This window comes from Sturnus vulgaris, chromosome 31, assembly GCF_052056855.1.
Source record: "Sturnus vulgaris isolate bStuVul1 chromosome 31, bStuVul1.hap1, whole genome shotgun sequence".
In the NCBI taxonomy this organism is placed as follows: Eukaryota; Metazoa; Chordata; class Aves; order Passeriformes; family Sturnidae; genus Sturnus; species Sturnus vulgaris.
In genome coordinates this window covers 3,130,067-3,157,283 of record NC_142273.1, presented here as the reverse complement: position 1 = coordinate 3,157,283, position 27,217 = coordinate 3,130,067, and the positions used below count along the sequence as shown (strand labels likewise).

At 56.4% G+C, this 27,217-nt stretch overlaps 1 protein-coding gene across 1 annotated transcript in view; it reads left to right on the top strand.

Annotated features, from left to right (window-relative positions):
- LOC148220759 (Fc receptor-like protein 3) overlaps positions 1-24,224 on the top strand; it is a 136,807-nt gene extending 112,583 nt beyond the window's left edge. Inside the window, exons 3-5 of the mRNA XM_088181007.1 lie at positions 22,720-22,998; positions 23,510-23,779; positions 23,869-24,224. Of these exons, the coding sequence (XP_088037133.1) occupies positions 22,720-22,998; positions 23,510-23,779; positions 23,869-24,224 (905 nt within the window). The remainder of the gene's footprint in view (positions 1-22,719; positions 22,999-23,509; positions 23,780-23,868) is intronic.
- The last annotated feature ends 2,993 nt before the right edge of the window (positions 24,225-27,217 follow it).

The following is a 27,217-nucleotide window of genomic DNA, read 5'->3' as shown; positions in this document are numbered from 1 at the left end:
AGCAGCCCAAGGAGAGGGAGGTGGAGCAGACTCTTAACGAGCTGTTGGAATTTGGGCCGGGAGTCCTGAAGTTCAGCTGTGCTGCTGAACCATCGCTGTGCACAAACACTCGGCTCTGCTGCCTCTCCCAGGGATTTTGGGCCACTGTGGCAGCACTGGACACATTTAGGGGATCAGATGCCCCCAGCTCTGCCCACAAGAAGTTTTTTTGGTTGGTGGCAAGGTTTTGTGGAACTTCTCACCTTGGCCACTTGTCCTAGGGTGATGTTATGGTGTTTCTATCTCCAATCGTGTGTCCTGATTATGTTTGGTATTATGTCCTGTGCTTCCAGGACTGAGTCTGAGAGTGAAGCTTTGTTTTGTCTTGTTATCAGCCGGCTCACCTCCCCCATGGTCTATGTTTAGGAGAGGTTTTAGCTCGGCTTGCTTGCTTGCCTGCTTGCTTGCCTGCTTGCTCGCTTCTGCCTTTTTCTTTCCTTCGCTTTGCCCTTGCTTTCTGCTTATTAGTTAGTTCAGCTAGGCAGTCCAACTTTTTCCCTGGACTGTTTTCTCTTCCACCCCGTCCCCTCCCTCTCCTGGATACCATCTGAACGGACGGGGACCTGGGAACCCCAAGAAACACCGGGAGTCTACACTTTGTCACCTGCAGCAGTCATCCCCAGCGCCAGAGACTGATAACTGCGCGACCACTCGCCAGAGAGACTGAACTTGTCATCCCTTCAGAACGGTGAAAGAGTTTTTTGTCAGCTGGTGTTGTTTTCCCTGTGCTGGGGAGTGTCTTGCTTGTTTAATAAACAGGTTTTTTCTCCCACTCTTCTCCAAGGAAATTCTTCCTGAACCCGGTGGGGTGGGGGGGGGGGGAGGAGTCGTGGGGTTTGCTGTCTGGGGGCTCCTTCTGGAGGTTTTCCCCCAAATTTGGCCGAAACCAGGACAAATATATTGGCGCCCAACGTGGGGCTTGAGAAAGTGGGAAAAACCCCTGTTCTAATAATAATAATTTGGTTCAAATTCTTTTGTGTTGGTATAGAGCAGTTATTGGCTATGTTGTTGGAATTCATGTCTTTTGGGGTGGAGGCCTGCATGGGTTTTTGGTCCCTAGGGTTTTTTGAGGTCTTAATACCTCTGTGGTCCCTGGGTTTATTTGCTTATCCAGAAATAGCTCCGGTATTGTCCCTAATGCGTAGTTTCTGTAGTAGAGGGGCATTGACCAAAATATCCATCGGGCTGGGCTTGGTTTTAATGGCCTGCAGGAGATTTATAAAGGTGCTGGAGTCTGTTCCAGGAATGTATGGTTCTTGGTTGTGGTTGTGTACTCAGTTTGTTAGAGGAGAAGCAGGGGATGAGGCTTTTCAGCCTTTGTTCTCCTTCTTCTCCTCTGAATTTGTTACATCCCTATTAGAGAATGTTCAGTTCCCCCTGAGTGTTAAAGAGACCATCTTTCTGGTGTTTAATATAGTAAGCTTTCTCTATACAGTCTGCAGTTTCTCTAGAATGAGAGCTGAGATTTCTAGAGGGGCTGAGACCCCTGACCCCAGAGTAGAGCCAGGCGTGAGGAATCCTGAATGGTGTGGGAAATGGGAGGATATGGGCCAAATCTTAAAGGAATTTTCTGACCCTACATCCTGGGATTTTCCATGTGAACAAATTCAGAACCCAGCTGAGGTGGCAAAGTACCTGAAAGAGAAGTGCCATGGTAATTCTAAGGAGAAGAAGATCATTGCAGTGAGCTGGGCCCTGGCATATGCTTACCGTACCCTGCTAGATACTGTAGGGCAGCAGACAGAGGAAGGGGGACAGGCAGATAAATCAGCCACTATCCCAGTCACTCAGGCTGCAGCCAACACCCCAGGCTCGAGGCCAACAACTACACCAGACAGTGAGCCTAAGCCAGCAGCTAAACCTGTCAGTAAGCCTCAACCAATGGCTGTTGCTACCAGCACGAGAAGTGGAAAGTGCACAGACAAGACTGATCGACCAGTGGATGATGATGATGATGATGATGCAGGAGAAGGACCCTCGACGCCTCCTGACATAAAACCAGGAGTCAAAGCAACTGGTACAAGATCAGAGGCCAATATTGAGTCTTTTTCCCTAAAGGACCTCCGTGGCCTAGGAGAGGATTACACCCGACGACCTGATGAGTCTATAATTAGTTGGTTGGTCCGTCTTTGGGATGCTGCAGGTGAGGCTACAATTCTGGATGGCACTGAAGCCAGGCATTTGGGATCCCTGTCACATGATCCTGTCATCGACCAAGGAATGATGAGAGGGCCTAACCCTCACAGCCTCTGGGCACGGGTCCTGGACAGTGTAGCACAAAGATACCTGTGTGCAGATGATCTTTATATGCAGCAGACCCACTGGAAGACGATAGAACAAGGGATCCAACGCCTGAGAGAAATGGCAGTGGCAGAGATTATCTTCTCAGATGACATAACAACTAGGAATCCGGACTTGGTACCGTGTACATCTGTGATGTGGCGAAAACTTGTACGACTTGGGCCCCGTGAATATGCTTCTGCTTTAGCAATAATGAAGCGGGACGAGAGGGATGAGACCGTGCTTGATATGGCAAAGAAGCTCCGAGCATATGCAGATGCTGTGCATGGCCCAACACATGCCAGAATTGCAGCTGTGGAAACACGTCTGCAGAAATTAGAAGACAAGATAGAGGAGAATCATAAAAGACTCAGGGAGGAGATTAAAGAGGACCTTCTCCAAATCTCAGCAGTACAAATTAGAGGCCCTGGTATCCAACGCAGACGTTCCCCTGATGGGGAGAGGAGGTACACCCCACGAGCTGAGCTGTGGTTCTTCCTACGTGATTGCGGAGAAAACATGAGGAGATGGGATGGAAAATCTACTGCTGCTCTGGCACAACGGGTGCGTGAATTGAAGGAAGGCAAGACCCAAAGAGGAAGTTCCACCAAAAGGAGAGCAGCTCCAGTTGCCCGTAGCCAAGCTGCCAAGTATGATGATGATGAGATGTCTGATCCCCTTGAAGGAACCTCTAAGACATATGCCCAAGGAAAGAAGGATAAACAGGCTTAGAGGGGCCCTGCCTCTAGCCAGGGAGAGGCGAGGGAAAATCGTGTCTTCTGGACTGTGTGGATTCGTTGGCCTGGCACATCGGAACCACAAAAGTATAAAGCTTTGGTTGATACTGGTGCCCAATGCACATTAGTCCCATCAAGATATGTGGGGGCAGAATCTGTTTCTATTGCTGGTGTGACAGGTGGATCACAGGACTTTACCTTGGTGGAAGCTGATGTGAGCTTGACTGGACATGAATGGAAAAAACATCCTCTTGTGACTGGCCCAGAGGCCCCATGCATTTTGGGCATAGATTACCTCCGAAGGGGGTATTTTAAAGATCCAAAAGGATTCAGGTGGGCATTTGGGATAGCAGCTGTGGTGACAGAGGGCATCCAGCAATTGAACACCTTGTCTGGACTGTCTGAGAATCCAAGTACTGTAGGACTTCTGAAAGGAGAAGAGCAAAAGGTACCAATTGCCACTTCCATAGTGCATCGCCGACAATACAGAACAACTCGAGATGCTGTGGTTCCCATCCATAAAATGATCCGTGAGCTGGAGAGCCAAGGGGTGGTCAGCAAAACCCACTCACCCTTCAACAGCCCCATCTGGCCTGTGCGTAAATCTGAAGGAGAATGGAGATTGACCGTAGACTATCGTGCATTGAATGAGGTGACTCCACCGCTGAGCGCTGCCGTGCCGGACATGCTGGAACTGCAGTACGAGCTGGAGTCCAAGGCAGCAAAGTGGTACGCCACTATCGATATCGCCAATGCATTTTTCTCCATTCCTCTGGCAGCAGAGTGCAGGCCTCAGTTCGCTTTCACCTGGAGGGGAGTGCAGTACACCTGGAATCGACTGCCCCAGGGGTGGAAGCACAGTCCTACTATCTGCCATGGACTGATCCAGACTACACTAGAAAAAGGTGAGGCTCCAGAACATTTACAATATATTGATGATATCATTGTGTGGGGGAACACAGCAGCAGAAGTGTTCAAGAAAGGAGAGAGAATCATCCAAATCCTCCTGGAAGCCGGCTTCGCCATCAAGAAGAGTAAAGTTAAGGGACCTGCTCGAGAGATCCAGTTCCTGGGAGTGAAGTGGCAAGATGGACGGCGTCAGATTCCTACTGATGTCATCAACAAAATCACAGCTATGTCCCCACCAACCAACAAGAAGGAGACACAAGCTTTCTTAGGTGCCATAGGCCTTTGGAGGATGCACATTCCTGAGTACAGTCAGATCGTGAGCCCTCTTTACCTGGTCACCCGCAAGAAGAACGATTTCCATTGGGGCCCTGAGCAGCAACAAGCTTTTGCCCAGATAAAGCAGGAAATTGCTCATGCAGTAGCCCTTGGCCCAGTCAGGACGGGACCAGATGTGAAGAACGTGCTCTACTCTGCAGCCGGGAACCATGGTCTGTCCTGGAGCCTGTGGCAGAAGGTGCCTGGTGAGACTCGAGGCCGACCATTAGGATTTTGGAGTCGGAGCTACAGAGGGTCTGAAGCTAACTACACCCCAACAGAGAAGGAGATCTTGGCCGCCTACGAAGGGGTCCAAGCAGCCTCAGAGGTGGTTGGCACAGAAGCACAACTCCTTCTGGCACCCCGACTACCAGTGCTGGGGTGGATGTTCAGAGGAAAGGTTCCCTCAACCCACCATGCCACCAGTGCTACATGGAGCAAGTGGATTGCCCTCATTACACAGCGCACCCGGATTGGAAAACTGAATCGCCCTGGGATTTTGGAAGTAATTACAAATTGGCCTGAAGGTGAAAGTTTTGGTGTCACAGATGAGGAGCAAGAACCAGTGACACGGGCTGAAGAAGCTCCACCATATAACCAACTGCCAGCAGAGGAAACACGCTATGCTCTATTCACCGACGGTTCCTGTCGCATTGTGGGGATGAATCGGAGGTGGAAAGCAGCCGTATGGAGCCCCACGCGACGGGTAGCAGAGGCCACTGAAGGAGAGGGTGGATCGAGTCAACTTGCTGAACTCAAAGCGGTTCAACTGGCCTTAGACATTGCTGAAAGAGAGAAGTGGCCAAAGCTTTACCTTTATACCGATTCATGGATGGTAGCCAATGCTCTGTGGGGATGGTTGGAGAGATGGAAAGAGGCTAACTGGCAGCGTAGAGGAAAACCAATTTGGGCTGCTGAAGAGTGGAAAGATATCGCTACCCGGTTAGAGAAATTACCTGTGAAGGTTCGCCATGTAGATGCCCATGTTCCCAGAAGTAGGGCTAATGAAGAGCAGAAAAACAATCAGCAGGTAGATCAGGCTGCAAAGATAGGGGTGTCGAAGATAGACCTTGATTGGGAACACAAGGGAGAGTTGTTCCTGGCTCGATGGGCCCATGATGCCTCAGGTCATCAGGGCAGAGGTGCCACATATAAGTGGGCACGAGACCGAGGGGTGGATCTAACCATGGACAGTATTTCTCAAGTTATCCATGACTGTGAGACGTGCACTGCCATCAAGCAAGCCAAGCGGGTGAAGCCCCTCTGGTATGGGGGGCGGTGGTCCAAGTACAAGTATGGAGAGGCCTGGCAGATTGACTACATCACACTGCCTCAAACCCACCAGGGCAAGCGCTATGTACTGACCATGGTGGAAGCCACCACTGGATGGTTGGAGACCTACCCTGTGTCACACACTACAGCCCGTAACACCATCCTGGGCCTGGAAAAGCAGGTCCTTTGGAGGCATGGCACCCCTGAGAGGATTGAGTCAGACAATGGGACTCATTTCAAGAATAGCCTTATCAACACTTGGGCTAGGGAACACGGCATTGAGTGGGTGTACCATATCCCCTACCATGCACCAGCTGCAGGGAAAGTGGAAAGGTACAATGGACTGTTAAAAACCACCTTGAGAGCATTGGGTGGGGGATCATTCAAAAACTGGGAGCAGCATTTAGCAAAGGCCACTTGGTTAGTTAACACCCGGGGTTCCACCAACCGAGCGGGCCCTGCCCAGTCTGAGTCCCTGAATATAGTAGATGGAGACAAAGTCCCAGTGGCACATGTCAGAGGTTTGTTAGGGAAGGCAGTTTGGATCAATTCTGCCCCGACTACAGACAAACCCATTCGTGGGATTGTCTTTGCTCAAGGACCAGGTTGTACATGGTGGGTAATGCAGAGAGATGGAACAACACGATGTGTGCCTCAGGGAGATCTGATTGTGGGGTGAGGCAGCATGAGACAGAAGGAAATATGTAAGTGTCAAAGGTCTGAGCAAGTGAGATGGAAGAAAATGTGTCCGAATAAGTGAAAGATGGAAATTTCTACTTGCTGAAGTTTTTACATGCTGTTTAGTATGTTCACGATATGGAGATAAGGGGTGGAATGTCCTAGGGTGATGTTATGGTGTTTCTATCTCCAATCGTGTGTCCTGATTATGTTTGGTATTATGTCCTGTGCTTCCAGGACTGAGTCTGAGAGTGAAGCTTTGTTTTGTCTTGTTATCAGCCGGCTCACCTCCCCCATGGTCTATGTTCAGGAGAGGTTTTAGCTCGGCTTGCTTGCTTGCCTGCTTGCTTGCCTGCTTGCTCGCTTCTGCCTTTTTCTTTCCTTCGCTTTGCCCTTGCTTTCTGCTTATTAGTTAGTTCAGCTAGGCAGTCCAACCTTTTCCCTGGACTGTTTTCTCTTCCACCCCGTCCCCTCCCTCTCCTGGATACCATCTGAACGGACGGGGACCTGGGAACCCCAAGAAACACCGGGAGGCTACACTCTGTCACCTGCAGCAGCCATTCCCAAGCGCCAGAGACTGATAACTGAGCGACCACTCGCCAGAGAGACTGAACTCGTCATCCCTTCAGAACGGTGAAAGAGTTTTTTTGTCAGCTGGTGTTGTTTTTTTCCCTGTGCTGGGGAGTGTCTTGCTTGTTAAATAAACAGGTTTTTTCTCCCACTCTTCTCCAAGGAAATTCTTCCCGAACCCGGTGGGGTGGGGGGGGGGAGGAGTCGTGGGGTTTGCTGTCTGGGGGCTCCTCCTGGAGGTTTTCCCCCAAATTTGGCCGAAACCAGGACACCACTGCACAGGGATGGGCATTGGCCAGCCCTGCTCTGGCCAGCCCCAGCTGGCAGCCAGGACCTGAGGCTCCCCCCGCCCCCTTGGCTTTGATTCTCGCAGCTCTCGAGCTGCTGCAAAGGTGACAATTCTGGGGGGGAAAAGGCGTGGCTGTGGTTTGCTCAGCTCTGCAAGAAGCACAAAACCCAGGGTGAGCCCAAGCAGTGGCTGCGAGGGCCTTTGATGGTTTTCAGAGCAGGGCTGGCTGGAAACCCCCCCTGCAGGGGCAGCTGCGAGGGAACCAGTGCGGAAATGCAGCAATTGATCATTTGGTCCCTGTGCCCGAGGCACTGAGAGAGCCCCAGAACTGCTGCAAATGCCACAAGGATCTGCTCAACGACCTGAGCGGGACCCTCCTCCTTCCTGAGCTGAGCAGGCAGAGCTGAACAAACCAAAACCATTTCTGCCGCTTTAATCCAAAAGCTGCGTTTGTGTCCAGTAAGAGGGACAAGGGTCCTGTGCCCCCTGGCACTGGGGGAGGGAATGGGGAGCCCTGGGGGGGTACTGGGAGCACTGGGAGCACTGGAACGGGGAGCTCTGGGCAGCCCCACATGGGACCCCCCAGTGGTGGCCACCTCCCGGGCACGGTGGGCAACCATGGGACCCGACGAGGTGGGGACACAAGAGGTGTGCCCTCGGTTAGGGAACTCCAGTGTCCCCAGTGTCCCCAGTGTCCCCATTGTCCCCAGTGCCCCCATTGTCCCCATTGTCCCCAGTGTCCCCATTGTCGCCGGTCTCCCCATTGTCCCCATTGTCCCCAGTGTCCCCATTGTCCCCAGTGTCCCCAGTGTCCCCAATGTCCCCAGTGTCCCCAGTGTCACTGCTCGTTCTCGTAGCTGTCCCTGCGGTGCCGCTGTCGCCCGTGGGGTCCCGGCAGCTCCTCGTGGTCCCCTGGGGCTGTGGAGTGTCCTGAGTGAGGCTCCGGGGTTGGGGACCTGGGTGGGGGTGACACCCGTGGGTGACGTGTCCCTGTGCCCCCCTGTACTCACCCCCTGCCCTCTCGGTGCCCACGATGTGCGGGTCCAGCACCGCCCCCTCCTCCGGGGGGGCCGAGGGCTCCTGGGGAGGCCTGCGGGGATAAGGGGGGGTCTGTGGGGGTGCGGCGCTTCCTGCGCTGAGGGTAAAATGGGGGGTCAGACCTGGAGCCCCCCACTCACCTTTCCTGCTCCTTCCTGAGGGCTGCAAAGGAAAGAGGGGGGAGGGGTGACTGTGGGGGCCTCAGGGCCCTTGAACACCCTCGGGACCCCTGACTGCCCCCTGAGCCCCCAAACTCCCCCAAAACCCCTGACAGAACCCCCAACATCCCTGCACGACCCTCCAGGGCCTCCCCAAATCCCCCAGGAGCCCCAGCTGAGGTCTCTGGGGGCTCAGCTTCACCCAAGTCAGGAGCTGTTGGTGACACCCTATGGCCCCCCACTCTGGGGGCTTCACCCCAATCCCTGGGACCCCCATGTCCCCCCATTGTCACCCACCCCGGCGGTTCCACCAGCGACAGCCCCCGATGACAGCCAGGAGCAGGAGCAGGTACAGGAGGGCCCTGCCGACATTCACAGCCACTGCCGGGGACAGAGGGGGACACAGCGGGGTCACCCTGAGCCCCGGGGGTCCCGAACAGCCCAGTGAGCCCGTGTGACCCCACCTGTGATCCGGTGTCCCTGTGGTGTCACCTCCAGGGCCAGCTCTGGGCTGAGTGCCCGGAACACGCGGTGCCCGTCCTGTCCCAGCTGGTTGGTGGCCACGCACTGGTAGGTGCCCGAATGTCCCACATCGACGGCCCCAAGCTCCAGGAGGGGACCCCGGGCCACCTCGTGCCCGTCACGCAGCCAGGTGAAGGTGACAGGGGCTGAGCCCACCTGCACCGAGCAGCGCAGGGTCACGGGGTCACCTGGGCGCACCTGGAGTGCCGGGGGACCGGGGGTGATGGTGGCATTGGCCACGGGCACTGCGGGGACACAGACAGGGCTGAGGCCGGGGGGAGGGTCCGGCACCCGGTGTGGGGGGAGGGGGGCACGGGAGGGATGGGTTTGATGGGGAAATGTGGTGGATGGGGACACCCCATGGGGGGGTGAGGGGACACAGAGAGCGATGAGGGGACACAGGGCAGAGGCGGGGGACACAGGAGAGATTTCTGGGGGTCAGGGATGTAGCCAGGTGGGGGTCCCGTGGGGGCTGTGGGGGCTCCCCGTGCCCATCCCCGCACTCACTGCGCACCGGCCCACCCCTCGTAGCGCAACTCGCAGCTGTAATTCCCCGAGTGGGAGACCCCCACGGCGGGCACCAGGAGCTGCGGGGACCCCTGCGGGCCCCCCACCAACTGCCCGTGCCGGTAGAAGCGGTACAGGAGGGGGGCTGGGGGCCGCAGGGGGCTGGGGGTGCTGAGGCAGCTGAGATTGAGGGGGGACCCCTCGGGGAGCTCGGGGGGACCCTCCAGCACCAAGACAGGCTTGAGCTCTGTGGAGATGGGAGGGGGATTTGTGAGCCCGAGTGCCTGGGGAGGGGCTGTGGGGGTGTCGGGGTGGGGCTGTGGGGTGCTCACCCTGCACTGTCACTGTCACCTGCGCAGATTCCTTCCACCTCCCCCAGCTTCCCACCCGGCCCCCGCAGTGGTAGCGGCCGCTGTGGTTCAGCTGCAGAGGGGACAGGGACAGCTCGGTGCCATTGCCGATCGTCCCCAGTTCCTTCCCGTCGCGGTAGAAGGACACCGAGGTGACCGAATCGTTCCACCAGCGCCGGCAGCGCAGTGTCACCGTGTCCCCCTCCAGCAGCGCCCGCGCCGGCACCTGCAGCACCAGATCGTCTGTGGGACAGGGGGGACCTGTCACACCCGGTGTCACCCGGACCCCCCATTGGGTCACAGCAGGGGTCCCCAATTCCAGCACGGGGATCCCCCGGCACTGGGATGCTCTGGGATGTCCCCAGAGCAGGGGACAGGCTCTGGTCACACCAGGGGTGACCCATGGAGCTGAGCCCACCCTGAGCCCTCGGAGTCCCCGCGGGTGCCAGGGTGGGGACACCCAAACCCCCCTCACCATTTGAGACTGTCACTCGGGGGCTGAGCCTGGTCCCGGGTCTCTCACACCGGTAGGTGCCACTCGCGGTGACACGGAAGCTGTCGCGTCTCTCCTGTCCCCATCTCTGCCCGTTCCTGTACCAGGTGGTGTCATTGGTGGTCCCCGAGCCCTGGCAGGTCAGTGTCACCCGGTCCCACAGCACCGCCGGCGTCCAGGGGGGCTCCACCAGGAGCTGGGGGCTCTGGGCACCTGCGGGTGACAGGGGACACCAGCCTGGCAGGGCCACCACGGGGCTGGGGACAGCGGGGCAGGGACATGGCATCCCCCGAGGACTCACCAGCGAGGCCGAGGGTCTGGGCTGGAAGGGAGAAGGGACAGGGCTGGCTGGGGGTGGCACAGTGGGGACAGCAGCACCTGGGGCACCTGGTGTGGTGTCTGTCCCCAAAGTGTCCCCACGGGAACACTGGTGTAGCACGGAGGGTTTGAGCACAGGGACACCTCGGTCACCCTGGGCTGGGGCAGGACATGGGGACACTGTGGACACCCCATGTGTGCACAGGTCACCTCCCCCAGCCCTACAGCACCTGTCCCCACGGCCACATCCCCATGGCCCTGTGCCCGTGACCCCATTCCCATGGCCCCTGTCCCCATGGCCCATCTGCATGGGACATGGCCCTTGTCCCTGGCCCTGCATCCCTGTCTCCCTGTCCCTGTCCCCACAGCTGCCCCAGCCCCAAGGTTCCTTTTGCCACATCCTTGTCCCCCCATCTCGATTCCCCTGTTCCCATCCCCACATCCCAGTTCCCCTCTTCCTGTCCCCAGGGCCACCCCACGACTCTGCTCACACTGGGCTCCATGCCCATGCCCTGGCTCTGCTGGCCTTGGGGACCTCAGGGGACCCCGCAGCCCCCCTGTGCCCCCTCCCCACCGCTCTCTGCCTCACCGGGGCCCATCCCCGGGCCGTCAGGCCCGTGCCCGGGGCACTCACCCCACAGGAGCAGCGCCACCTTCCCGGCCATCCCGCTGTCCCCGGCCATGGGCACTGGCTGTCACTCGCTGCTGTGGCCACCTGTCCCCTGGCTGGCGGCTCTTCCCATGAAGGGACAGGAAGCGAGGTCACGTCTCGTCCCCACGTGTTGGTGGCCTCCGGTGGGGGCAGGGTGGGGACAGGATGGGGACCCAGTGACACATGAGGCTGAGAGGGATGTTGAATTTGTATTTACAAATGAGTTGTGGATCAGCCTGTAGATAAGGTTAAGCACTGAGAGATAAAAGAAACAATGGGATGGATTCCACTGATTGATGAATGGAAAGAGATATTTGCCTTTACAAACAAACTGTAGGGCTGCTGATAAATGAAATTGGATATCGAAAGGTGAAAGAAGCAACGGGGGGAAAACTATGAATTCTGTAAGAATTAAAAATTAAAAGGGAGGGTTATACATTAGAGGGGAATTTCAGGTATCAGGCGTTCCGGGAAGTCTGTGCCTCTCAAGTACCTCAGGCAATGGGGAAAGAGAGAGGGAAATGCGGCCGGGAAAATAGGATAAAAAGGAGGCTGCGTCCTCCAAAAATTGGAGAGATCCCAGGGGAATGTCCCATGGCCTCTCCCTTTATTCGAATAAAGCAAAAAGGACTCCTCTGTCTCCTTTTAGGACATAAACCTCTGGTGTTTGTGGATTAATTTTCCTGACAATTTGGGGGCTCGTCCGGGATCTTTCCACTGTCCGGGGCGGCGGGCGGCGAGCGGAGCTGAAGGCGCCTCACCCAGTTTGGGTGATCAGCTCCCCTTGGTGCCGGCCGGTACCGGGCGATCCATTGGGTTCCCGAGACTGTCCAGGAGACAGACGAGTGGCGGACCAGGGGGGTCCGTGAAGAGTCCGCAGGGATGGACCACTGAAAATCTCACCGGTGAGTAAAATGGGATCTTCGGGGAGCAAACCTGGGAGGGCACCCATGGAGGGTAGCACAGGTAAACCTGAGAGGGCACCCATGGAGGGTAGCACAGGTAAAACGGGGCACCCAGAGAGGGTTGGAAAGGTGAAGCCGCAAAGGGGCCCCGGCAAATGGGATGACGATCCCATAATACCCCCGGAGAGTCCCTTGGGGAGAATGCTGAGGTCTTGGGACAGATTGTATATTCACCCAGAAGTAACTATGAAAATTATGGTAAAATATTGTTATTTTGTGTGGCCAGAGTATAAGTTGGCAAGGGGACTTATATGGCTACTTATGGAACAGATAAAATTCATTTGTGTCGAATTTTGTGAAGGTATTTAGAGGAAAGTGGTGAGGATTGGGATGTTTTTCAGCACCTTCCCCCGTCTTGTTCTACAGTGTTGCCAGCTGCAGGTCGTCTGTATCCTCAACTTTCAGAGCAAGGGGATCAGGGAAATGTTTTTCCTACAGCCCCACCTGAGAAGGGTGATGGTGTAGGGGGAGGGGAGCAGCATGTTGTATCACCCCCCAGAACTAGAATTTGAACTCAGTTTAGGGCATCAGAAGCCCCCCAAGAGACAGGGGTACACCAGATGCCACTCTGTCAAGTTCCTTTGGGGGGTCAAGGGGGAGGATTTGGGTTTGTAATTGTACCACTCACTACCCAGGATATAAGAGGGTTGAAAAAAGAATTATCCCCATATTTGGATGATCCCATAGGGGTGGGGGAAAAGATAGAGGAATATTTAGGAAATGCGGATTATACATGGAAGGATTGGGATTTTCTTTTGGGAATTTTGTTTGGGTCATCAGAGAAACGAATGATTTTGCAGAAAGCTCGGCAGCTGTGGGAGGATGAACACCCACAAGCAGCAGGGGGGGCTGGACCCAATGCACCTGTGGTGGGTGATGCCATCCCCCAGGCAGACCCCCAGTGGGACCCAAATAACCAGGCCAGTCTGGCTCACCGTGATTGCCGTGCTTATTTGATCAGGGCAATCAAGTCAGCGGCTCCCAGAACGAACAACAGAGCCAAGGCTCTGTCGTTGGAACAGGAGAAACAGGAAAGCCCTCATTGGTTGGAGAGGATTAGGGATGCCTTGAGGAAGCACGGGGGGATGGATCCTGAAGGGCCAGCCTTCAACACATTGCTTAAGGTGCAATTTGTTACTAAGGCCTGGCCTGATATAAGGAAAGGAGTACAGAAAGATGAAAAGTGGCAAAATAAGCCTCTAGAGGAATTGGTTAGAAAAACACAGCAGATATGTGTAAGAAGGGATGAGGAAAAGGCAGAAGCTAAAGCAAGGATGATGGCAGAGTTTGTGCAGCCCCGGAGGAATAAACTGCAGGGTCCAAGGGGTCCCCAGGGACAGAGGGGACGGGGTCGGCCACAAGGAAGGGGCAGAGGGATTCCCTCCTCGGCAGGGGACAGCCGACCCAAACAGCGGCTGGGGAAGAACCAGTGTGCTGTCTGCAGGGCAGAAGGGCATTGGAAAAACGAGTGTCCGCAGAAACAACTGGACCCTCAGGAGGAGGAAGTCCAGAGGATAATGGAAATGGATTGTTAGGGGTGTCAGGGGCTCCTATTATACCAAGGACCCACCACTCAGGAGCCCTTGATAACTTTTAAGGTGGGTCCGGATCGAGAGGAGGTGTGTTTTCTGGTAGACACGGGGGCCTCTCGGTCCAACTTAAATTTTATACCTAAGGGGGGGAAATTGTCAAAAAGATCCTTGGTTATTCAAGGAGTAAGCGGGAAGGATGAGCGAGTGCATTTTATTCAACCGCTGTTAATAGATGTGGGGGACAGATTTGAACTGCATGAATTCTTGTTTGTTCCTAATTGTGATTGTAATTTACTGGGAAGAGATTTGATGGCTAGAATGGGAATGCAAATTAGCATTGTAAGAAGTGACACGGAGTCCGAAACTGTGATATCTTTGTGTAAAATGTCTGAAAAGACTTATGCTAAAATAAATCCGGAAATATGGGCAGCTCCAGGGAAATATGGGAAGCTGGACATAGAGCCTCTCCAAATTACTTTGAAGCAACCAGGACAAGTGGTGTCTAAAATGCAATGCCCTCTTTCAAGGGAGGGAAAGAAGGGGTTACAGCCTGTTATTGAGTCCCTGCTAAAAGCAGGTCTTTTAGAGCCGTGTATGTCTCCCTATGGCACTCCTATCCTGCCGGTTAAGAAACCAGATGGAACCTACAGAATGGTGCAGGATTTAAAAATAATAAATAATATTGTCAAACCAAGGCATCCCACAGTGCCAGATCCATACACAATCCTGAATCAAATCCCTTCTTCACATCAGTATTATTCTGTACTGGATTTGAAGGATGCTTTCTGGGGGTGTCCAATCACAGAAGATAGTAAACAGTATTTTGCTTTTGAGTGGGAACAAGAGAAAGGAGCGAAAATGATAAAACAACAATTGCCATGGACAATACTCCCTCAAGGATATACAGAGTCACCAGTTCTGTTTGGGCAAGCTTTGCAGAAAATATTAAGAGAGTTTACTCCACCCTTAGGAGTCAAGTTGTTGCAGTATGTAGATGATTTGCTCTTGTCAGGGGAACAGGAAAAGGTGGTTGAAGAGGCTACTGTAAAGCTGCTTAATTTTCTTGCAAAAAAGGGATTTTACAGGTACCGTTACCCCAGACTAAAAAGGAGTTACAGCGGTTTTTAGGGTTGGTGGGGTACTGTAGAGCATGAATCAAGGATTTTTCTGTGGTGGCCAGACCTTTATATAACTTTTTAACTCAAAACAGTCCTAATCGTGGTCTGGTGTCGTGGTATGGACACCAGAAGGAGAGAAAAGCTTTAAGAAATTAAAAGACAAATTGGTTAAGGCCCCAGTCTTGGCTCTTCCAGACGCAGAAAAAGAATTTCAGCTATATGTGGATGTCAAACAGGGTCATGCTAAAGGAATTTTGGTACAAGAGCATGGGGGAACATGGAGGCCTGTTGCCTGTTTTTCTAAGTTGTTAGACCCGGTGGCCAGAGGCGGCCCCATTGTCTGCAGAACTGTGCAGCCACAGCTCTGATGGTGGCTGAGGCCCGAAAGCTGACAAGGGGAGGGAATCTCATTGTTAAAGTCCCACATCAGATTAAAGCTTTGTTAACTGAGAGAGCCTCTAAGTGGATGACGAGTGCTCGATTATTACAGTATGGATCTTGTTTAATGGAACAGGAGGATTTAGAATTTAAAGGTGGGGAAATTTTTAATCCAGCCTCTTATTTAAATGGCCCTGGAGAAAAGGGGGGCCAGGAAGAAATCCATGATTGTATCCAGGTTATAGACCTCCAGACACGGGCTAGGGAAGATCTACGGGATATTCCCTGGCCTGAGGGAGAGAATGTGTTCATTGATGGGTCCTCCAAGGTGGTAGAAGGGAAACGATTTACAGGATACTCTATCGTGAATGGGAAGCAATTAAAGGAAGGGGGGAGGTTACCACACACCTGGTCAGCTCAGACAGCAGAGCTGTACGCGCTTGTGAGAGCCTGTGAATTATACCAGGACAAGACAGTAAATATATTTACTGATTCTAAATATGCATATGGGGTAATACATGCATTTGGAAAACTATGGGAAGAAAGAGGTTTATTAAGCTGCAAAGGAACGACATTAGCTCACGAGAACTTAATCTCTTGCCTATTGGAGGCAGTGAATTTACCAAAAAAGGTGGCAATAATCCACATTAAGGGGCATCAGGCAGGATGGTCGGAGGAGGCAATAGGAAACCGACTGGCTGATGAAGAAGCTCGCAAAGCTGCATTGTTGCCAGAAGTCTCTAAGACCCTGCCTTTGCTCCCAGTAACTGCACCGCTGCCAGAGAAACTCTCTTTTCCACCAGAAGAACTTGAAATAATTAAAAAGAGTGGGGCAGAGGAAAGAGAAAATAATTGGTTTACAAGGGATGGTAAGCAGTGGATACCAAAAGCTCGAGCCTTACAATTGTTAAAACAACTTCATGAAGGGAGTCATTGGGGCTCCCGAGGACTGGCAGAAGCCTTCCTCAAAATGAACGCTGCTGTTGGTCTCTTTAGCCTGGCAAAGCGAGCCACTGAAGGCTGTTTGACTTGTGCTAAAACCAACAACAAAGTTACAAAGAAACTGGCCAGGGGAGGGAGGCATTGGGCAGTACGTCCCTTCCAGAGATGCCAGGTGGATTTTACTGAAATGCCTCGAGTGGCAAGATTTAAATATCTTCTGGTAATAGTATGTCAATTAACCGGGTGGCCAGAAGCATTTCCAACTGTGTCAGCAACTACAGGCTCAGTTGTTAAAACATTTTTGGAACAAAAAATTCCAAGATATGGGATGGTGGAAGCGATAGATTCAGATAAGGAAACTCATTTTACAGGAAAAATTCTTCAAGGAGTTATGACTGCTTTAGGGATACAGTGGAACCTCCATACCCCCTGGAACCCACAGAGTTCGGGCCAGGTTGAGAGGATGAATGGAGAAATAAAGAAACATCTCCTGAAGCTGGTGATAGAAACTAAAATGCCGTGGGTACGGCTCCTGGCCCTGGCTTTAGCAAGGATAAGAGCCAGACCCAGGGGAGATATTCAATTATCTCCCTTTGAATTGATCTTTGGAATTCCTTACCCTTGTAATTCTCAGCCGAGTGGGGGGATAGAGATAAGCGATGTGTATTTGAAACAATATGTGGCTCGGATAGTGTCTCTTGTGAAATCTCTTCGACAGGAAGCTCAGCTGGCACAGACCCTGCCTTTGGACTTTGCTGTTCACAACATCCAACCGGGACACTGGGTCCTGGTTAAGGAGTGGGAAGAAGCACCACTGGTGGCCAAGTGGCGTGGACCTTTCCAGGTGTTGCTGAGCACAGACACAGCCGTCAAGACAGCTGAACACGGCTGGACCCATCACACTCGGGCCAAGGTCTCTGCAGCCCCAGAGATTTGGACATCTCAGCTGGAGGAGAAGGACGGGAAGCCGCGACTGACACTCGGCAGGAGGGGACTGGAGCAGCAGCCAGGGCGTCGACATCGGGGGAAGCCTCGTGTGCCCACCCACAGAGTGCCTGCTGAAATAGTCTGTGTGGGCATCCCTCCTCTCAGATCTCCAGGCACTGGGGGCCAACCCTTGCTGTCATTGTTTTCTTCATGTTGAGCTGTTTCTGTGCCTTCACTCGCCACAAGTGGTGTGAAAGACAACGTGAAAGTAAAAATTAAGTTAGGAGATTAGATTACACAATCAGAATGTTTCTCTTAATAATGTTCCCTTTATATTATTGGTTAGGTTGGAGCCAAGAATGGGAAAATAATTGTTTTGACCTTAGGAGAAAAAGTAGCAAAAACCTTTATGGGAATGGGACATGTTTTCTTGGCTACCTGGTGGACTATAGGTTAAACAATTACTTTTTTTCCTCTTATGTGCTGTAGCAACTCTAATCTTTTTACCATGCACGATCCCTTGCTTAGTACAACTTATTCAACATGTGATCAAAGGGATGCAGGTAATAGCCACGCCTACTGATCCAGAAATGGTTACAAAAGGATAGAAATTGATGTCACTCCAAATAATTACAAAACCAAAAAAAAAAAAAAGACTCAGGAACAAAATATTAAGTAAATGATAGCTAAAGTTTGTAAAGACAATTATTAAAAATAAAAGAGGAGGGATTGAGAGGGATGTTGAAGTTGTCTTTACAAATGAGCTCTGGATCTGCCTGTAGATAAGGTTAAGCACTGAGAGATAAAAGAAACAATGGGATGGATTCCACTGATTGATGAATGGAAAGAGATATTTGCCTTTACAAACAAACTGTAGGGCTGCTGATAAATGAAATTGGATATCGAAAGATGAAAGAAGCAACGGGGGGAAAACTATGAATTCTATAAGAATTAAAAATTAAAAGGGAGGGTTATACATTAGAGGGGAATTTCAGGTATCAGGCGTTCCGGGAAGTCTGTGCCTCTCAAGTACCTCAGCCAATGGGGAAAGAGAGAGGGAAATGCGGCCGGGAAAATAGGATAAAAAGGAGGCTGCGTCCTCCAAAAATTGGAGAGATCCCAGGGGAATGTCCCATGGCCTCTCCCTTTATTCGAATAAAGCAAAAAGGACTCCTCTGTCTCCTTTTTGGACATAAACCTCTGGTGTTTGTGGATTAATTTTCCTGACAAGGCTGATGGTGGGGACAGGATGTTTCCAGAGTTTGGAGGCTGAGGTGGTGCAGGGGAACAAGGATTGGGTGTCCAGGGGATTGGGGAGCCAGGGATGGGGTCCCGTGGGAATGGGGGTCCCAAGGGTTGGGTGGGTTCAGACTCAGGGATGAGGGTCCCAGAACAACGTGGTCTCCAGGGATTTGTGTTCATGGGATGGATCCCAGGGATGGGGGTGCCAAGGAAGGGATGACATGACGGATGGGGATTCCCATGTTTGGGTTCCCAGGGGAATTGGGGTGCCCTGTCCTTGGGGATTCCTGTCCCAGAGGTGGCACATCCATCCTGGGCACCTCTGTCCTGGGGGCCCTGAGCATTCCTGCTGTCCCCAGTGGGGCCCTGGAACCTCTGGGGGGCCCAAACTTAAGGTTATTGTAGGGTCATAGTCAGGAACTCTTCTCATTTTTCTCATTCCCACTCTCAAACTTGATTTACTTCCCATGGATTCTGCTCCCAAGCAGGGAGGAACTCTGTCCATCCTTGGAGCAGGGCACAGCAATCTGTGGCAATGCCCGTGTGTCCCTCAGGGTCTGATTCCCTGGTAAATCCACTGCAGCCTGCCCTCAATTCCCCTGCCTGGGCACTCCCTGCTCCTGCTGTGACACCCCTGTGCCCCAGAGCCACGGGTGCAGCCCCTGCTCGATATTTCCACACTTTTCCCTCTCTTCTGCTGTCCACATCCAGAACACAAACATTCTTTCTGGCAGGTTCCAGAGGGCTGCAGGTTTTGTTCAAGGAGGAGGGTCCCGGTCAGGTCGTTGAGCAGATCCTTGTGGCATTTGCAGCAGTTCTGGGGCTCACCCTGGGTTTTGTGATTCTTGCAGAGCTGAGCAAACCACAGCCACGCCTTTTTCCCCCCAGAATTGTCACCTTTGCAGCAGCTCGAGAGCTGCGAGAATCAAAGCCAAGGGGGCGGGGGGAGCCTCAGGTCCTGGCTGCCAGCTGGGGCTGGCCAGAGCAGGGCTGGCCAATGCCCATCCCTGTGCAGTGGGGCTGGGCCATGGCTGGGCCCCACACTTGGATGGCCACTGGCTTCAAGGAGGAGCAGTTTGGGAGCTCCTTCCTGCCTGGGGCTCCATTCCCGAGCTGCTCTTGCCAGCTCAGATCCTGCAGGGGATGAGGGAAAGTGGAGAAGTGTGGAACAGGATTTCTCCCAAAACCAAATAAAACCAAAGTGTCCCAACCCCTCAGGACAGAAACCCCGTGAGGGGATTGTGGGGGGCAGGAGAGTGAGGGGGAAGCCCCCCAAGAGCTTCTCAGGTGTTTCATGTGCAGGGTCTCATCCATCTCCTGGTTGCCAGCACTGAGGCCCTGCAGGGCTTTTGGGTGTTTTTGGGGTGGCTTTGGGTGTTTTTGGGGTGTCTGTGCCCTCCCTGACTGACACCAGCCCATGTCCATCCCCCTCCCCAGTCAGCCCCGCTGGGGTTTTTCCCCCACAGAATGATCCTGGTGGGCTGTGCAATGGGGCCGAGGGGCTGCACCTGTGAGGGTTCCCAAATGGGGATGGAGGGCTCCCAGATGGGCGGGGGCAGCCAATGAGGGGGTGTAGAGTGGGCGGGTCACACCCCAAATTGGGGCACCCCAGAGGTCACAGAGGTCACAGTGCCCCACTGAGGACAGAGGGGGTCGCCAGGGCCCCCCACCCACCCGGGACAGGGGTGTGCAGGATGTGCCCTACCCTGGACAGGGACTTCCTCAGGGAATGTGTCCAGGGACCCTGCCCAGAACCCCCATCCCCCAGGACAGGATCTCCCCTGCTGGGATGTGTCACCACTGGGACAAAATCCACCCAGAACGTGTCACCCCCAGAACAGGATCCCCTCAGGCAGGACCCCCTGGATGTGCCCCCCAGGACAGAACCCGCCCCCGTGTGACTCTCAGCACAAACGGCCTCTTCCTTCTGCTGCAGGAGAGAGAAAGGGAAAGTGTTGGGGGGCTCAGCCGGACATCCCCAGCCCCCACAGCCACCCCATCCCTCCCTGCAGACCCCCCACCCCCTTTTCTCCTTCCCTGGGCTCCCCCCAACCCGTTCCCTGCCCAGGTGCTCCCCAGGGTTTCTGAGCCAGGAACTGGGGATGAGGGAGCATGGCACAGAAAGGAGGAAAATGAGGAAAACAGAGAAATAAAGAGAGGAAAAGTCAAGGGCAGGGGAGGACACAGAGGCAGAGCTACCCAGGACCCCCATGTGATGCCAGCCCAGGAAACGAGAAGCCCAGGGGGTCAGGACGGGGTCACCCCAAAATCGGAGGCACCCAGGGAAGGAGCTGTGACCCACGGGCCTGCCCAGCCACTGCCCATCCCTGGCACCCCCATTCCCCTGGGAACCAAACCATGGGACCCCCATTCCTTATGTCCCCCCTCTCTGGGATTCCCATCCCAGGAATGCTTTTCCCCAGGATCTCCATTCCCAAGGACCCCCAGCCCGGTAGATCCATTCCTGAGACCCCCATTCCCTTGGGGACCAGGATTCCCCCTGACCCCCATTCCCCTGGCACCCCAATCCCTGGGATCCATCCAATGATCACAAATCCCTGGAGGCCACGTTGTTCTGGGACCCTCATCCCTGAGTCTGAACCCACCCAACCCTTGGGACCCCCATTCCCATGGGACCCCATCCCTGGCACCCCAATCCCCTGGACACCCAATCCTTGTTCCCCTGCACCACCTCAGCCTCCAAACTCTGGAAACATCCTGTCCCCACCATCAGCCTCATGTGTCACTGGGTCCCCATCCTGTCCCCACCCTGCCCCCACCAAGGGCCACCTACACATGAGGACGAGACGTGACCTCGCTTCCTGTCCCTTCATGGGAAGAGCCGCCAGCCAGGGGACAGGTGGCCACAGCAGCGAGTGACAGCCAGTGCCCATGGCCGGGGACAGCGGGATGGCCGGGAAGGTGGCGCTGCTCCTGTGGGGTGAGTGCCCCGGGCACGGGCCTGACGGCCCGGGGATGGGCCCCGGTGAGGCAGAGAGCGGTGGGGAGGGGGCACAGGGGGGCTGCGGGGTCCCCTGAGGTCCCCAAGGCCAGCAGAGCCAGGGCATGGGCATGGACCCCAGTGTGAGCAGAGTCGTGGGGTGGCCCTGGGGACAGGAAGAGGGGAACTGGGATGTGGGGATGGGAACAGGGGGATCGAGATGGGGGGACAAGGATGTGGCAAAAGGAACCTTGGGGCTGGGGCAGCTGTGGGGACAGGGACAGGGAGACAGGGATGCAGGGCCAGGGACAAGGGCCACGTCCCATGCAGATGGGCCATGGGGACAGGTGCCATGGGAATGGGGTCACGGGCACAGGGCCATGGGGATGTGGCCGTGGGGACAGGTGCTGTAGGGCTGGGGGAGGTGACCTGTGCACACATGGGGTGTCCACAGTGTCCCCATGTCCTGCCCCAGCCCAGGGTGACCGAGGTGTCCCTGTGCTCAAACCCTCCGTGCTACACCAGTGTTCCCGTGGGGACACTTTGGGGACAGACACCACACCAGGTGTCCCAGGTGCTGCTGTCCCCACGGTGCCACCCCCAGCCAGCCCTGTCCCTTCTCCCTTCCAGCCCAGACCCTCGGCCTCGCTGGTGAGTCCTCGGGGGATGCCATGTCCCTGCCCCGCTGTCCCCAGCCCCGTGGTGGCCCTGCCAGGCTGGTGTCCCCTGTCACCCGCAGGTGCCCAGAGCTCCCAGCTCCTGGTGGAGCCCCCCTGGAGGCCGGCGGTGCTGTGGGACGGGGTGACACTGACCTGCCAGGGCTCGGGGACCGCCGGTGTCACCACCTGGTACAGGAACGGGCAGAGATGGGGACAGGAGAGAGGCGACAGCTTCCGTGTCACCGAGAGTGGCACCTACCAGTGTGAGAGACCCGGGACCAGGCTCAGCCCCCGAGTGACAGTCTCAAATTGTGAGGGGGGTTTGGGTGTCCCCACCCTGGCACCCGCGGGGACCCCGAGGGCTCAGGGTGGGCTCAGCTCCATGGGTCACCCCTGGTGTGACCAGAGCCTGTCCCCTGCTCTGGGGACATCCCAGAGCATCCCAGTGCAGGGGGATCCCCGTGCTGGAACTGGGGACGCCTGCTGTGACCCAATGGGGTTCCGGGTGACATCGGGTGTGACAGGTCCCCCCTGTCCCACAGACTGGCTGGTGCTGCAGTTGCCGGCGCGGGCGCTGCTGGAGGGGGACACGGTGACACTGCGCTGCCGGGGCTTGCGGAACAATTCCGTCACCTCGGTGTCCTTCTACCGCGACGGGAAGGAACTGGGGACGATCGGCGATGGCACCGAGCTGTCCCTGTCCCCTCTGCAGCTGAACCACAGCGGCCGCTACCACTGCAGGGGCTGGGTGGGAAGCTGGGGGAGGTGGAAGGAATCAGCGCAGGTGACAGTGACAGTGCAGGGTGAGCACCCCACAGCCCCACCCCGACACCCCCACAGCCCCTCCCCAGGCACTCGGGCTCACAAATCCCCCTCCCATCTCCACAGAGCTCAAGCCTGTCTTGGTGCTGGAGGGTCCCCCCGAGCTCCCCGAGGGGTCCCCCCTCAATCTCAGCTGCCTCAGCACCCCCAGCCCCCTGCGGCCCCCAGCCCCCCTCCTGTACCGCTTCTACCGGCACGGGCAGTTGGTGGGGGGCCCGCAGGGGTCCCCGCAGCTCCTGGTGCCCGCCGTGGGGGTCTCCCACTCGGGGAATTACAGCTGCGAGGTGCGCTCCGAGGGGGGGGCCGTGTGGAAGAGCAGCGCCCGGCTCGGCGTCACGGTGCGCAGTGAGTGCGGGGATGGGCACGGGGAGCCCCCACAGCCCCCACGGGACCCCTGCCCAGGGACCCCCAGACCTGTCTGGGGACACCGAACCATTCCCACGCACCCCCAGCCCAGCCTGAGGACCCGCAGCCCCCCGAGTCTCCCCTTCCTCTCCCGGATCCCACAGCCCTCACTTGGTGCCCTCATCCATCCCGGACACCTTTTCCACGTGCCCTGGACCTCCCATCCCTGTCGAGGGTCCCTCCATCCTTGCTTGGCTCCCACCCCGGGTCCCCCCATCCCTCTCTGATCTCCCCTCCTTGTTCCCAGATCCCCCCATCCCTGTCTGGGTCCCCTCACTCCTCCCTGGTGTCCCCCCAGTCCCTCTCCAGAACTCCCCTCTCTGAACCCTCCTGCTCTTCCTTGGGGTCGTTTTCCACACCCCCCAAATCTCGGCAGCCCCTCTCCCTCACTGGGGTCCCCTTGCCCCTCCCCGGCTGCTCTGGTCCCTCACGGTCCCCTTGTGTCCCCCAGGGGTCCCGCCCTCGGGGGTGTCGCTGTCGGTGCAGCCCCCCGGGGGACAGGTGGCACTGGGGGACCGCCTGGTGCTGAGCTGTGCGGTGGCCATGGGGACAGGTCCCCTGTCCTTCTCCTGGCACCGGGGGGGCTCGGAGACACCGCTGGGCACCGGCCCCCGCTTGGAGCTGCGGCACGTTGGGGACAATGACAGCGACCACTACCAGTGCCGGGTCAGCGATGGGGACAGCGTGGCCGAGAGCGTCCCCCTGAATGTCACCGTCCTGGGTGAGCGGGACCTTTGGGATGAAGGTGACCCCACCCACGGCATCCCCATCCCCCCTCGCCAGGTGCCAGCCCTGTCTGTGTCCCCGCAGTGCCCGTGGCCAATGCCACCATCACCCCCGGTCCCCCGGCACTCCAGGTGCGCCCAGGTGACCCCGTGACCCTGCGCTGCTCGGTGCAGGTGGGCTCAGCCCCTGTCACCTTCACCTGGCTGCGTGACGGGCACGAGGTGGCCCGGGGTCCCCTCCTGGAGCTTGGGGCCGTCGATGTGGGACATTCGGGCACCTACCAGTGCGTGGCCACCAACCAGCTGGGACAGGACGGGCACCGCGTGTTCCGGGCACTCAGCCCAGAGCTGGCCCTGGAGGTGACACCACAGGGACACTGGATCACAGGTGGGGTCACACGGGCTCACCGGGCTGTTCGGGACCCCCGGGGCTCAGGGTGACCCCGGTGTGTCCCCCTCTGTCCCCGGCAGTGGCTGTGAATGTCGGCAGGGCCCTCCTGTACCTGCTCCTGCTCCTGGCTGTCATCGGGGGCTGTCGCTGGTGGAACCGCCGGGGTGGGTGACAATGGGGGGACATGGGGGTCCCAGGGATTGGGGTGAAGCCCCCATAGTGGGGGGGGCCATAGGGTGTCACTAACAGCTCCTGACTTGGGTGAAGCTGAGCCCCCAGAGACCTCAGCTGGGGCTCCTGGGGGATTTGGGGAGGCCCTGGAGGGTCGTGCAGGGATGTTGGGGGTTCTGTCAGGGGTTTTGGGGGAGTTTGGGGGCTCAGGGGGCAGTCAGGGGTCCCGAGGGTGTTCAAGGGCCCTGAGGCCCCCTCAGTCACCCCTCCCCCCTCTTTCCTTTGCAGCCCTCAGGAAGGAGCAGGAAAGGTGAGTGGGGGGCTCCAGGTCTGACCCCCCATTTTACCCTCAGCGCAGGAAGCCCCGCACCCCCACAGACCCCCCCTTATCCCCGCAGGCCTCCCCAGGAGCCCTCGGCCCCCCCGGAGGAGGGGGCGGTGCTGGACCCGCACATCGTGGGCACCGAGAGGGCAGGGGGTGAGTACAGGGGGGCACAGGGACACGTCACCCACGGGTGTCACCCCCACCCAGGTCCCCAACCCCGGAGCCTCACTCAGGACACTCCACAGCCCCAGGGGACCACGAGGAGCTGCCGGGACCCCACGGGCGACAGCGGCACCGCAGGGACAGCTACGAGAACGAGCAGTGACACTGGGGACACTGGGGATACTGGGAACACTGGGGCACTGGGGACAATGGGGACACTGGGGACACTGGAGTTCCCTAAGCGAGGGCACACCCCTTGTGTCCCCACCCCCTCGGCTCCTGTGGTTGCCCACCGTGCCCGGGAGGTGGCCACCACTGGGGGTCCCATGTGGGGCTGCCCAGAGCTCCCCGTTCCAGTGCTCCCAGTGCTCCCAGTACCCCCCAGGGCTCCCCATTCCCTCCCCCAGTGCCAGGGGGCACAGGACCCTTGTCCCTCTTACTGGACACAAACGCAGCTTTTGGATTAAAGCGGCAGAAATGGTTTTGGTTTGTTCAGCTCTGCCTGCTCAGCTCAGGAAGGAGGAGGGTCCCGCTCAGGTCGTTGAGCAGATCCTTGTGGCATTTGCAGCAGTTCTGGGGCTCTCTCAGTGCCTCGGGCACAGGCACCAAATGATCAATTGCTGCATTTCCGCACTGGTTCCCTCGCAGCTGCCCCTGCAGGGGGGGTTTCCAGCCAGCCCTGCTCTGAAAACCATCAAAGGCCCTCGCAGAGCCACTGCTTGGGCTCACCCTGGGTTTTGTGCTTCTTGCAGGGCTGAGCAAACCACAGCCACGCCTTTTCCCCCCCAGAATTGTCACCTTTGCAGCAGCTCGAGAGCTGCGAGAATCAAAGCCAAGGGGGCGGGGGGAGCCTCAGGTCCTGGCTGCCAGCTGGGGCTGGCCAGAGCAGGGCTGGCCAATGCCCATCCCTGTGCAGTGGTGTCCTGGTTTCGGCCAAATTTGGGGGAAAACCTCCAGGAGGAGCCCCCAGACAGCAAACCCCACGACTCCTCCCCCCCCCCACCCCACCGGGTTCGGGAAGAATTTCCTTGGAGAAGAGTGGGAGAAAAAACCTGTTTATTTAACAAGCAAGACACTCCCCAGCACAGGGAAAAAAACAACACCAGCTGACAAAAAACTCTTTCACCGTTCTGAAGGGATGACAAGTTCAGTCTCTCTGGCGAGTGGTCGCGCAGTTATCAGTCTCTGGCGCTGGGGATGACTGCTGCAGGTGACAAAGTGTAGCCTCCCGGTGTTTCTTGGGGTTCCCAGGTCCCCGTCCGTTCAGATGGTATCCAGGAGAGGGAGGGGACGGGGTGGAAGAGAAAACAGTCCAGGGAAAAAGTTGGACTGCCTAGCTGAACTAACTAATAAGCAGAAAGCAAGGGCAAAGCGAAGGAAAGAAAAAGGCAGAAGCGAGCAAGCAGGCAAGCAAGCAGGCAAGCAAGCAAGCCGAGCTAAAACCTCTCCTAAACATAGACCATGGGGGAGGTGAGCCGGCTGATAACAAGACAAAACAAAGCTTCACTCTCAGACTCAGTCCTGGAAGCACAGGACATAATACCAAACATAATCAGGACACACGATTGGAGCTAGAAACACCATAACATCACCCTAGGACAAGTGGCCAAGGTGAGAAGTTCCACAAAACCTTGCCGCCAACCAAAAAACTTCTTGTGGGCAGAGCTGGGGGCATCTGATCCCCTAAATGTGTCCAGTGCTGCCACAGTGGCCCAAAATCCCTGGGAGAGGCAGCAGAGCCGAGTGTTTGTGCACAGCCATGGTTTAGCAGCAGAGCTGAACTTCAGGACCCCCGGCCCAAATTCCAACAGCTCGTTAAGAGTCTGCTCCACCTCCCTCTCCTGGGGCTGCTGTATCGGGACCAGCAGTGGCCCAGGAAGAGCAGCAGCTCCAAACGAGCTGTGGAGCCCCTGAGGAGCCCTGGCAGTGTCAGCAAGGAGCACCTGCTTTCCTCAGCATCCCAGGGGAATTCAGCATTCCCAAAGCTGCTGTGCCAGGGCTGGAGGAGGAAAAGGCAGTGAAAGGCTGAGGGTTTTCAGGAGTTGTGCTGGAAAGGCCCGAGAGGTGCTGTTGTGGAGCTGAGAGCTGCCTGGGGTTGGGTGGTGCCTTCCTTGCGTTGGGGATCAGGGAGAGCGGTGGCGGGTGTTGCGCAGGGTGTGTGCCTGGCCCCGGGACACTGCTGCGCTGCCCCTGGGCACTGGGATCCAAGCTGCTGCCTTGGTCTCTTCTGCCCGGGCGCTGCCGGTGCTGGTGCCGGGAGCGATTGGTGCAAAGCGTGAGTTTGCAAAAGGAGCGATTTCCCCTGGTCCCTCCCGCCCGAGGCCGCCATGGCCCCTGAGGGGTTCGAGCGGCACCGGGGCGCCCCCTGCTGGCCGGGATTGCTCC